The sequence below is a fragment of the Oncorhynchus masou genome, chromosome 32, assembly GCF_036934945.1.
Source record: "Oncorhynchus masou masou isolate Uvic2021 chromosome 32, UVic_Omas_1.1, whole genome shotgun sequence".
Lineage (NCBI taxonomy): Eukaryota > Metazoa > Chordata > Actinopteri > Salmoniformes > Salmonidae > Oncorhynchus > Oncorhynchus masou.
This window is the reverse complement of record NC_088243.1, coordinates 56,874,053-56,887,051: the sequence shown is the minus strand read 5'-3', so window position 1 is coordinate 56,887,051 and position 12,999 is coordinate 56,874,053. Positions and strand designations below refer to the sequence as shown.

Below are 12,999 nucleotides of genomic sequence, written 5' to 3'. Positions count from 1 at the left end.
TGTCTGGTCATGTGAAATCCGTAGATTAGGTCTTAATGAATTTATTTCAATTGACTGATTTCCTGATATGAACTGTAAATCAGTAACATCTTTGAAATTGTTGCATGTTGCGTTTATATTTTTGTTCAGAATTGTATGGTCATCATGCTTAGCTTGTGTCTGAGTGTCATGTAATTTTATGTGATTTTCTGAAGCTCGTACATTTACCACTTGGTGTCACTGTTGACCGTGGCATTGAGATATTATATTTGGTCTCGAGGCCCCTCCCAGTTTCAGAGGGAGAAGTGATTTATCGGGGCTTTGTTACAAAGAGATGCAGGACGAGAGGGAGACTGGTCGAAGCGGAGAAGCCATAGGTGTAAATTATAAGCTGAATTTGATAGGTATATTTTTCGATGCTTTGATTGTTTGACGGATATTATTCTCTTCGGGTCTCTTCGGGTCTCTTCGGATCAGCTCACTTTCGATGGAATTATGTCTTTACTGAATAGAAGGATATCTATTGTGACGTATTGTGTTATTGTGCTGCTCGAGTGTTACTGGGAAGCGGTGTCTGGGCAGCTCTCCTACTCCGTCTCAGAGGAGGTAAACCCGGGGACTTCCGTGGGAAATATCGCTAAGGATCTAAACCTCAATGTCCAGGATTTGGAGTCGCGTATGTTTCAGATTATCACCGGGTCCAAGAGAAAGTATTTCGAGGTAAATCGAAAGACTGGTGTTCTCTATGTGAATGAAAGAATAGACAGAGAGGAGCTCTGTGCAGAGGACCTGAAATGTACAGTCATCGTAGAGGCCGTTATCAACAATCCGTTGAAGCTTTACCGTTTAGAGCTGAATATTGTAGATGTTAATGATAACGCTCCGTCGTTTAGTACGAAATCCCAAACCATAAACGTAGCTGAGAACACTTTACCTGGAGTTAAATTCACTTTATCAGAGGCTTCTGATTTGGATGTTGGTAAGAATACTGTTAGCACATACAAGCTTAGTCCTAATGAATACTTCTCTCTTGACATACACAACGGAGGAGAGAGTGTGTCCGCTGAGTTGGTGCTGCAGAAAGCTTTAGACCGAGAGAAACAGCCTGTGATACAACTCACACTGACCGCTGTCGATGGAGGAAATCCACAGAAGTCTGGTACGTCACAGATTAATGTTAATGTTTTAGATATTAATGATAACCTTCCGGTATTTACTAGCTCTTTGTATAAGACTCAAATTTCCGAAAATGTGCTCATAGGAACAACGGTATTCACTGTGAACGCGACGGATGCTGATGAAGGTACAAATAGTGAGATTGTCTACTCTCTTAGGAATAAAGATCAAGACCGTATTCTAGATATATTCGATATCGACCCCAACTCTGGCGTTATAACAGTAAAAAGCAATATTGACTTTGAGGAAAGAAAGGCGTTCGAGATCCGGGTAGAGGCAAGCGACAGAGGCCAGCCCCCGATGGCAGCACACTGTAAAGTATTGGTAGAAGTGGTGGACCTCAACGACAATGCCCCTGAGATCACTGTGACGTCACTCTTAGACAGAGTGAAGGAGAACGCTAAGGTTGGCACTGCCATTTCTCTCGTGTCAGTCCTTGATAAAGACGGTGGCAAAAACGGGGTTGTACATTGTGAAGTTGAGAATAAAGTCCCCTTTAAATTGGAGACAAACTATAAAAACTATTATTCGTTAGTTGTAGATGGGCCTCTTGATAGAGAGACCGCTTCTCAGTATAATGTCACCATCACAGCTAAGGATGAAGGGACCCCGCCTCTCTCCAGCACCAGCGTTATTACGGTGGAGGTTTCTGATGAGAATGACAACGCTCCTCACTTCTCAGAAAACGTGATTAATGTTTATGTGAAAGAAAACAGTCCGATAGGAGATGTAATTAAAACAGTGTCTGCAGTTGATGCTGACGTCAGTGAAAATAGTCAGGTGACCTACTCATTAGAGATTAACAGCAACTCACTACCGCTGTCTACAATGGTCAATATAAACACAGATACAGGAGATATAGTCAGCCTGCAGTCTTTTAACTATGAGGAGATACAAACATTCAGTTTTAAAGTTCAGGCCTCAGACTCTGGTGTTCCTCCTCTCAGTAGCAGCGTGACTGTGAACGTTTTTATTCTGGATGAGAATGACAACAGTCCTGGGATTCTCGCGCCCTATTCTGATCACGGCTCCGTTAACAGTGAGAACATTCCCTATTCTGCTGAAGCGGGCTACTTTGTGGCCAAGATCAGGGCTGTAGACTCCGACTCTGGTTACAATGCGCTGCTTTCTTATCACATCTCTGAGCCCAAGGGAACCAACCTCTTCCGAATCGGAACCAGCACCGGGGAACTAAGGACTAAGAGGCGAATGAGTGACAATGACCTGAAAGCTCACCCGTTGGTGGTATTGGTTTCTGATAATGGAGAACCCGCACTGTCAGCGACTGTGTCTATTGATGTAGTGGTGGTTGAAAGTACAGGTGAAATCCAGACTCAATACAGAAACGTACCAAGAAAGGAGGAGAGCTTCTCTGATTTAAACCTGTATTTGCTCATCGCCACTGCCTCGGTGTCAGTGATATTTTTACTGAGCCTCATCAGTTTAACAGCTGTAAAATGCCACAGGACAGACGACAGTTTCAAAAGGTACAGCGCCCCTATGATCACCACACACCCTGACGGGAGCTGGTCTTACTCCAAATCTACTCAGCAGTATGACGTGTGTTTCAACTCAGACACACTGAAGAGTGACGTAGTGGTTTTCCCCGCGCCGTATCCACCTGCAGATGAAGAACTGATCAGTATTAATGGAAATTACACGTTTAACAGCACTCAAACGTTACCCAACAAAGACAAGGTAAGATTAATATGCTTCATGAATGTGAAAATGTTTTAAAACCCCAGCACAGTTTGATATAGAGCAGTTTTTGGAAAAATTACAGACATTTGTCAAATGTAGTTGTATCATGGCTTCAGAGTTATAGGCCTCCACGTGTTTGCATGGTCAATTTTGTTTTTGATATCTTATGAGAATATATATTGGCATACATTGCGGGAAACAATATTTCAAGGCTGTATCACAACCAGCCGTGATTGGGAGTCCCATAGGGCGGCGCACAATTGCCCCAACGTCGTCCGGATTAGGGTTTGGCCGGGATAGGTTGTCATTGTAAATAGTAATTCTTATTAACTAGTTTGCCTAGATAAATAAAGGTTAAATATATTTTTTTTAAATAAAACAATGTAGAAAATCACATCGCTGTGAAAGTACAGACGCTTTCCGTGGTGCTGAAACGGTTAGTGTTTTTTGGTTTCGAGGGGCAGAGGCCTTTTCGAATCAATGCTTATCATCTTTGAAAGTGGAATGGATTCATTCAAGTGGTAGAGAGTTGATTTTCATTTCAAATGTTTCATCCTTCTGCTTTGTCTCCCCCGTTAACATTCTATCTGGCAGTTTCTATGGGCGATCAAATAACGACAGCTGTCCTTGTATCTAAACTGTATTACCACTATTTCTAACTGACTATAATAATAACTCATTTTAAATGTTCCCATCTTTATCATTTTATATTTTGCACTTGTCATGACGTGTATTCGAGTTCAACTCTACGGTGTGGTTGACTCTATCATGTAGTTGATTCAGATTTGAGACGACATTGGTCGCTGGTTATCCACAGTGATCTTTGCTACTTTGCTCGCTACTATCACAATAGGTCAACTATGTATTATATAAAATGACATGAAATCGAACACATAACACTGGGTGTCACTATAGACCACGGAAAGCAGCGAAGTCAAATGTGTTTTTATACTCCTCTGAAGGAAAATACAGAATCGCGTCACTGTCGGAGGGGCGTTGTGAAGAGAAACGGTCGAGGTGATGAGACGGAGAGGGCTGAGCTGTGTACAGAATGTCCGACATTTAACGGAATATTTCGGGTTTTGATGGATACATGACCCTTACTTACTGGATTCGGTTGTTTTTATACATGCAGCGATGGATCGTCGAAGACAAAGGGAAAGCTTTTGGATTCAGTGCGTCGCGTCGCTTTGTTTATTTGGCTGGTCTGCAGCGCAGATCTCTTACTCCGTTTCAGAGGAGGTGGATAAAGGCACGTTTGTGGGGAATCTCGCTAAGGATTTGAACCTTAATGTACACGAACTGGAGTCGAGGGGTCTAAGAATTGTTTCCGGAAATAGTAAGATGTATTTTGAGGCGGATTTAAAAACAGGGATTCTTTACGTTAACGAGAGAATAGACAGAGAGGAGCTTTGTCCGAATACGATAAAGTGCTCTTTGAATATCGAAGCCATATTAAGCCATCCTGTGCTTCTGCATCGTATTGAGATTAATATTTTAGATATTAATGATGACACACCATCTTTTGTTGAAAAATCCCACACATTTAACATCTCTGAGTCTTCAACGCCGGGCGAGCGATATATGCTACCGATAGCAAATGACGCAGACATAGGAGCTAACTCGGTAAAGAGCTACAAGCTGAGCCCGAATGAACACTTCTTCCTGGATGTACAGAGCGGTGGAGAGCAGAGTGTGTCTGCTGAGTTAGTGTTGCAGAAAGCTTTAGACCGAGAGAAACAGCCCGTTATCCAGCTCACACTGACCGCTGTAGATGGAGGAAAACCTCCACGATCTGGGACATTGCTGATAGTAGTGAACGTAATTGATGTTAATGACAATTCTCCAGTATTTTCTAAGCCGCTTTATAAAGTTCGTGTTCATGAAAACGCGCCTTTTGGAACAAATATATTAACTCTCACCGCAACAGATTTAGACGAGAGCGTAAATGGTGAGATAGTGTATTCTTTCTTAAAACGTGGAAATCTGGACCCCTCAAACATGTTTGCCATCAATTCAGACACGGGTGAAATTACAGCCAAGGGAAATTTGGATCATGAAGATAGTCCTGCATTTGAAATTCGAGTTCAGGCGATGGACCGAGGGCATTCACCTCGCAGTGCACATGGCAAAGTGTTAGTTGATGTCATTGATGTCAATGACAATGCCCCAGAAATCTTAGTGACGTCACTCATGAGTCCAGTGAAAGAGGATGCCGAGATGGGGACAGTGGTCGCCTTGGTGACAGTAACTGATACCGATGGAGGTCAAAATGGCCTCACTAACTGTGAACTTGTAGGGTCTGTTCATTTTAAACTAAAGTCGAACTACAAGAACTATTATTCGTTAGTGGTCGACGGGCCTCTTGACAGAGAGAGGGCTGCTCAGTATAATGTCACCATCACAGCTACGGATGAAGGGACCCCGCCTCTCTCCAGCACCAGCGTTGTTACTGTACAGGTTTCTGACGTGAATGACAACGCTCCTCGCTTCTCAGAACCCGTGATTAATGTCTATGTCAAAGAGAACAGTCCGGTAGGTGACGTCATTAAAACAATATCTGCTTTTGATCCAGATTCAGATGAAAATGCAAAAGTGACGTATTCATTATTAGACAAAAGTGTTTCAATATCATCATCTGTAAATATAAACTCAGATACAGGAGTTCTAGTCAGCCTGCAGTCGTTTAACTATGAAGAGATAAAAACCTTCCAGTTTAAAGTTCAGGCCACAGACTCTGGTGTTCCTCCTCTCAGCAGCAACGTGACTGTGAACGTTTTTATTCTGGATGAGAATGACAACAGTCCTGGGATTCTCGCGCCCTATTCTGATCACGGCTCCGTTAACTCTGAGAACATTCCCTATTCTGCTGAAGCGGGCTACTTTGTGGCCAAGATCAGGGCTGTAGACTCCGACTCTGGCTACAACGCGCTGCTTTCTTATCACATCTCTGAGCCCAAGGGAACCAACCTCTTCCGAATCGGAACCAGCACCGGGGAGCTAAGGACTAAGAGGCGAATGAGTGACAATGACCTGAAAACTCACCCGTTGGTCGTGTTGGTTTCTGATAACGGAGAACCCTCACTGTCAGCGACTGTGTCTATTGATGTAGTGGTGGTTGAAAGTACAGGTGAAATCCAGACTGAATCCAGAAACGTACCAAGAAAGGAGGAGAGTTTCTCTGATTTAAACCTGTATTTGCTGATCGCCATTGCCTCGGTGTCAGTGATATTTTTACTGAGCCTCATCAGTTTAATAGCTGTAAAATGCCACAGGACAGACGACAGTTTCAGAAGGTACAGCGCCCCAATGATCACCACACACCCTGACGGGAGCTGGTCTTACTCTAAATCTACTCAGCAGTATGACGTGTGTTTCAGTTCAGACACACTGAAGAGTGACGTAGTGGTTTTCCCCGCGCCGTATCCACCTGCAGATGCAGAACTGATCAGTATTAATGGAAATGACACGTTTGACAGGACTCAGACATTACCCAACAAAGACAAGGTAAGAGGAACTCTTCTCCGCAGATGTTTAAATGTGTTTTGTGTTGTGCGAAAACAGACAGCGATATGTGTCATTGGGAAATATGCAGATATGCTTACATCATGGCAGGTTTCAGATTGATATAACGTGTCCCCATTTTCAGCCTACGGATGCATAATGTATCAACGATGTATAGGCTACGGTGAATACTTGTTTCCAAATGACTATGTTCACCAAGCGGTGAAATAATTTTGGCTGCTGTATATGGGGATGAAATCGTTTGTGCTTTGTGCTTACAATGTCCAGTGATGTTTTTAGACCGATAATTGTCACTGGTTAAATTGAAAGTATGCAAACCGTGGTATTTTGCTTTTCAGAGTTGTCTTTGCGTTCTTGGCAGCATTACAATGTCGATAACCCTTGAGCTATCCGGATCCATGCTCTGCTACTCGTCCAAGATTTGTATAGCTTCTGCCATCGATATCCGAAAATAATCAACACGTAGTTTATTGTTCAACGTGGCTAAACGTTTTGGCTCCTTTCCCTGTGTGTTTCATTTGAACAAAAACGTTCGTTCTTTTACATACATGCACCTTTCGCTGTGTGAATTACGAACACGAGTTTGATTATTTGAAGTTATCTCTGTCGGCCTATTCTAACACATCAGAGAAAACTCTCATTTTAAACGAGTAATGTATAAAAGCAACACACGGTGTCACTATAGACCACGAACGGAAGATACATGATTGACAAAGTAAGACTCCTCCTTTCAGAATGAAAAAAGAAAAGTGTCACCAGTCCCGAAAGCTTTGTGAAGAGAAACACCATTAGACGAAGACGGGTGGGCTGTATTGGATCTCTGATATACATATAACGGATCGTTTTGTGGTTTTAATGGATATGCGATTTTGACTTATGGATTAATTTGTTTTGTACAAGCAGCGATGGGTCGTCGAAGACAAAGAGAAGGCGTTTGGATTCAGTGCGTCGCGTTGCTTTGTTTATTTGACTGGTCTGCAGCGCAGATCTCTTACTCCGTTTCAGAGGAGGTGGACAAAGGCACGTTTGTGGGGAATCTCGCTAAGGATTTAAACCTCAATATACAGGAAATTGAGTCGAGGGGTCTAAAGATTGTTTCCGGACAGAGTAAGAGGTATTTCGAGGCTAATCTGAAAACAGGAGTACTGTTCGTTAACCAGAGAATAGACAGAGAGGAGCTTTGTCCGAGTACGGCAAAGTGCTCTCTAAATATACAGGCCATATTGAGCCATCCTGTGTTTCTTCATCGCATTGAAGTTAATATTATTGACGTAAATGACAATGCACCGTCATTCCTTGAACGGTATCATACATTTAACATTTCAGAATCTTCTTCACCCGGTGAGAGATACCCTCTACCGATAGCGAATGACGCAGATACCGGCAGTAACTCGGTAAAGAGCTACAAGCTGAGCCCGAATGAACACTTTTCCCTGGATGTACAGAACGGCGGAGAGCAGAGTATGTCTGCTGAGTTGGTGCTGCAGAAAGCTTTAGACCGAGAGAAACAGCCCGTTATTCAGCTCACACTGACCGCTGTAGATGGTGGAAAACCTCCCAGATCTGGGACGTCACAAATCATTGTTCACGTAATAGATGTCAATGATAACTCACCAACATTTAGCAAATCACTCTATAAGGTCCGTGTCAATGAAAATGTATCGTTAGGGACACAACTATTGAAGTTAGAGGCTACAGATTTAGACGAGGGTCCACACGCTGACATTTTATATAGCTTTATGAAGCGTGGAAATGTGAACTATGCAGACATGTTCTCCATAGACTCACGAAGTGGTGCGATTACTGTCAAGGCGAATTTAGATCACGAGGAAAATGCAGCACATGAGCTACGTGTGCAAGCGACGGACCAAGGTCCCTCGGCACGCAGTGGTTATTCTAAAGTGTTGGTTGAAGTTATTGATATCAATGACAATGCTCCCGAAATATCTGTGACGTCATTAATAAACCCAGTAAAGGAGGATGCTGATATAGGGACCGTGGTTGCCTTGGTGACAGTTACAGATAAAGATGGAGGTAAAAATGGCTTCAGTAACAGTAAACTTGTAGGGTCTGTTCCTTTCAAACTGATGTCGAACCACAAAAACGATTATTCGTTAGTGGTAGACGGGCATCTGGACAGGGAGAGTGCTACTCAGTATAATGTCACCATCACAGCTAAGGATGAAGGGACTCCGCCTCTCTCCAACACCAGAGTTATTACTGTAGACGTTTCTGATGTGAATGATAACGCTCCTCGCTTCTCAGAGCCAATTATTAATGTTTATGTTAAAGAGAACAGTCCGGTAGGTGACGTCATTTATACGATGTCTGCTTTTGATCCTGATTCAGATGAAAATGCAAAGATTACGTATTCATTATTAGATAAAAGTGTTGCAATATCATCATCTGTAAATATAAACTCAGATGCAGGATATATAGTCAGTCTGCAGTCTTTTAACTACGAGGAGATAAAAACTTTCCAGTTTAAAGTTCAGGCCACAGACTCTGGTGTTCCTCCTCTCAGCAGCAACGTGACTGTGAACGTTTTTATTCTGGATGAGAATGACAACAGTCCTGGGATTCTCGCGCCCTATTCTGATCACGGCTCCGTTAACACTGAGAACATTCCCTATTCTGCTGAAGCGGGCTACTTTGTGGCCAAGATCAGGGCTGTAGACTCCGACTCTGGCTACAATGCGCTGCTTTCTTATCACATCTCTGAGCCCAAGGGGACCAACCTCTTCCGAATCGGAACCAGCACCGGGGAACTAAGGACTAAAAGGCGAATGAGTGACAATGACCTGAAAACTCACCCGTTGGTCGTGTTGGTTTCTGATAACGGAGAACCCTCACTGTCAGCGACTGTGTCTATTGATGTAGTGGTGGTTGAAAGTACAGGTGAAATCCAGACTCAATTCAAAAATATCCCGAGAAAGGAGGAGAGCTTCTCTGATTTAAACTTGTATTTGCTGATCGCCATTGCCTCGGTGTCAGTGATATTTTTATTGAGCCTGATCAGTTTAATAGCTGTAAAATGCCACAGGACAGACGACAGTTTCAGAAGGTACAGCGCCCCAATGATCACCACACACCCTGACGGGAGCTGGTCTTACTCTAAATCTACTCAGCAGTATGACGTGTGTTTCAGTTCAGACACACTGAAGAGTGACGTAGTGGTTTTCCCCGCACCGTATCCACCTGCAGATGCAGAACTGATCAGTATTAATGGAAATGACACGTTTAACAGCACTCAAACGTTACCCAACAAAGACAAGGTAAGAGTAATATCCGTCACGAATGTGTAAATGTCTTTTAAACTCCAGCTTTGTTATTGCAGTTTTTGGGATAATGACAGACATTTATCAAACGGTTTCAGAGTTGTCATACAAATGTTTGCATGGAAAATTGAGTTTTTGGTATCATATAAGAATATTTCTGGGAATAAATTGAGAGGAAATGTGCAAAAGAACATCGCTTTGAAAGCACAGACGCTCTCCGTGGTGCTGAAACAGTTAGCGTTATTTGGTTTCAAGGGGCAGAGGCCTTTTCGGGTCGATCATTTTAATCGTTGAAAGTGGAATGGACATTATCAAGTGATGTAGAAAGTTGGTTTGAAATGTATTTTTTTTAGCTCTCTGCGTTGTCTTCCCCGGGAACATTCAATCTGGCAGTTTTCGATATGGGCGATCAATAGGGCCTCCTGTATTTGGTTACTTGACTCTTCGACAGCTGTCCTCATTACTAACGTTTACCTTTATCACCACGACGTTAAATGACTATTGATACTCATTTTAATTGTTCCGCAGTGTTTGCCGTTTTTCGCGTCCCAACTTCAGCACCTGTATTCAAACTGGACTCTAACATGTGGTTGATTCATAGTTGATACAACATTGGCCACATGATACGTACACAGTCATGTTTGCTATTTGCTTGCTACTATTACAGTAAGTTAATGATGTGGTATAAAATGTTGAATTAAATCAAACAAGTAACACATGGTGTCGCTATAGACCAGGAATGGGAGAGTGGTCACTTATATTTTATGACTCCTCCTCTCTGACAAAAAAAAAACGTCACGTGTCCGGAGCGCTTTGTCAAGAGAAACACTCTAATGGTGGTGAAAGGAAGAGGGCTGGGTCGTGTGGATCTCTTTCTTTACGGATTTCTGTGGTTTCAATGGACATGCCACTTCTATTTCTGGGATAATACGTTTCGTACAAGCAGCGATGGGTCGTCGAAGACAAAGAGAAAGTGTTTGGATTCATTGCGTCGCCTTGCTTTGTTTATTTGACTGGTCTGCAGCGCAGATCTCTTACTCCGTTTCAGAGGAGGTGGACAAAGGCACGTTTGTGGGGAATCTCGCTAAGGATTTAAACCTTAACGTACAGGACCTGGAGTCAAGGGGTTTAAGGATTGTATCGGGACAGAGTAAGCGGTATTTCGATGTCAATTTAAAAACAGGGGTTCTGTACATTAACGAGAGGATAGACCGAGAGGAGCTTTGTTCGAATGTGATAAAGTGTTCGGTAAACATACAGGCCATATTGAGCCATCCTACGCAGCTCCACCGCATTGAGGTGAATATTTTAGACGTTAATGACAATGCACCATCTTTCCTTGAAAAATTATATTCCTTCAACATTTCTGAATCATCATCCACAGAGGAGCGATATCTTTTACCGATAGCAATCGATTCAGATACCGGCAGTAACTCGGTAAAGAGCTACAAGCTGAGCCCGAATGAACACTTCTCCCTGGATGTACAGAGCGGTGGAGAGCAGAGTGTGTCTGCTGAGTTAGTGCTGCAGAAAGCTTTAGACCGAGAGAAACAGCCTGTTATCCAGCTCACACTGACCGCTGTAGATGGAGGAAAACCTCCACAATCTGGGACATTGCTGATAGTAGTGAACGTAATTGATGCCAATGATAATTCACCCACGTTCAGTCAGCCGCTGTACAAGGTTCGCGTCAAAGAAAATGTTCCGTTCGGAACTAAGGTGATTCAGCTAAATGCCACAGATGTAGATGAGGGAGTCAACGGTAAAGTTGTATATTCCTTTATCAAACGTGGTAATGTGAACCCCTCTGATATGTTTGATATGAATTCAGACACTGGAGCAATCACAGTTAAGGGAAATGTGGATTACGAGGAAAGTCCTGCATATGAAATTCGTGTGCAGGCGACGGACCAAGGCTCATCACCCCGTAGTGCACACGGGAAACTTTTAGTGGAAGTTATTGATTTGAATGACAATTTCCCAGAAATATATGTGACGTCACTCGCGAGCCCGGTGAAAGAGGATGCTGAGATAGGGACAGTGGTCGCCTTGGTGACAGTCACAGATAAAGATGGTGGTAAAAATGGCCTCACTAACAGTAAACTTGTTGGGCCAGTGCCCTTTAAATTGAAATTGAATTATAAAAACGATTATTCATTAGTGGTTGATGGGCCTCTTGACAGAGAGAGTGCTACTCAGTACAATGTCACCATCGTAGCTACGGATGAAGGGACTCCGCCTCTCTCCAGCACCAGCGTTATTACTGTACACGTTTCTGATGTGAATGACAACGCTCCTCGCTTCTCAGAACCCGTGATTAACGTTTATGTTAAAGAGAACAGTCCGATAGGCGACGTCATTTATATGATGTCTGCTTTTGATCCTGATTCAGATGAATATGCAAAGATGACATATTCATTATTAGATAAAAGTGTTGCAATATCATCATCTGTAAATATAAACTCAAATACAGGAGATATAGTCAGTCTTCAGTCTTTTAACTACGAGGAGATAAAAACTTTCCAGTTCAAAGTTCAGGCCACAGACTCTGGTGTTCCTCCTCTCAGCAGCAACGTGACTGTGAACGTTTTTATTCTGGATGAGAATGACAACAGTCCTGGGATTCTCGCGCCCTATTCTGATCACGGCTCCGTTAACTCTGAGAACATTCCCTATTCTGCTGAAGCGGGCTACTTTGTGGCCAAGATCAGGGCTGTAGACTCCGACTCTGGTTACAATGCGCTGCTTTCTTATCACATCTCTGAGCCCAAGGGAACCAACCTCTTCCGAATCGGAACCAGCACCGGGGAACTAAGGACTAAGAGGCGAATGAGTGACAGTGACCTGAAAACACACCCGTTGGTCGTGATGGTTTCTGATAACGGAGAACCCTCACTGTCAGCGACTGTGTCTATTGATGTCGTGGTGGTTGAAAGTACCATTGAAATCCAGACTCAATTCACAAACGTACCAAGAAAGGACGAGAGCTTTTCCGATTTAAACCTTTATTTGCTGATCGCCATTGCCTCGGTGTCAGTGATATTTTTATTGAGCGTCATTAGTTTAATTGCTGTAGAATGTTACAGGACAGACGACAGTTTCAGAAGGTACAGCGCCCCAATGATCACCACACACCCTGACGGGAGCTGGTCTTACTCTAAATCTACTCAGCAGTATGACGTGTGTTTCAGTTCCGACACACTGAAGAGTGACGTAGTGGTTTTCCCTGCGCCGTATCCACCTGCAGATGCAGAACTGATCAGTATTAATGGAAATGACACGTTGAACAGGACTCAAACATTACCCAACAAAGACAAGGTGAGATTTCTACATAAACTAA

At 43.1% G+C, this 12,999-nt stretch overlaps 1 protein-coding gene across 20 annotated transcripts in view; it reads left to right on the top strand.

Moving 5' to 3' along the window:
• LOC135526264 (protocadherin alpha-C2-like) overlaps nucleotides 1–12,999 on the top strand; it is a 222,383-nt gene that overhangs the window by 135,662 nt on the left and 73,722 nt on the right. The window contains exon 1 of one of the 20 annotated variants that reach the window (XM_064954469.1): nucleotides 333–2,853. The exons of 16 other annotated variants lie outside the window; for them this stretch is intronic. In XM_064954469.1, the coding sequence (XP_064810541.1) occupies nucleotides 475–2,853 (2,379 nt within the window). In that variant the 5' untranslated portion in view covers nucleotides 333–474. Of the gene's footprint in view, nucleotides 1–332; nucleotides 2,854–3,873; nucleotides 6,364–7,159; nucleotides 9,657–10,506; nucleotides 12,978–12,999 lie in introns of those variants that run through there. 3 more of the 20 variants (XM_064954472.1, XM_064954471.1, XM_064954473.1) reach the window with 3 other exon arrangements.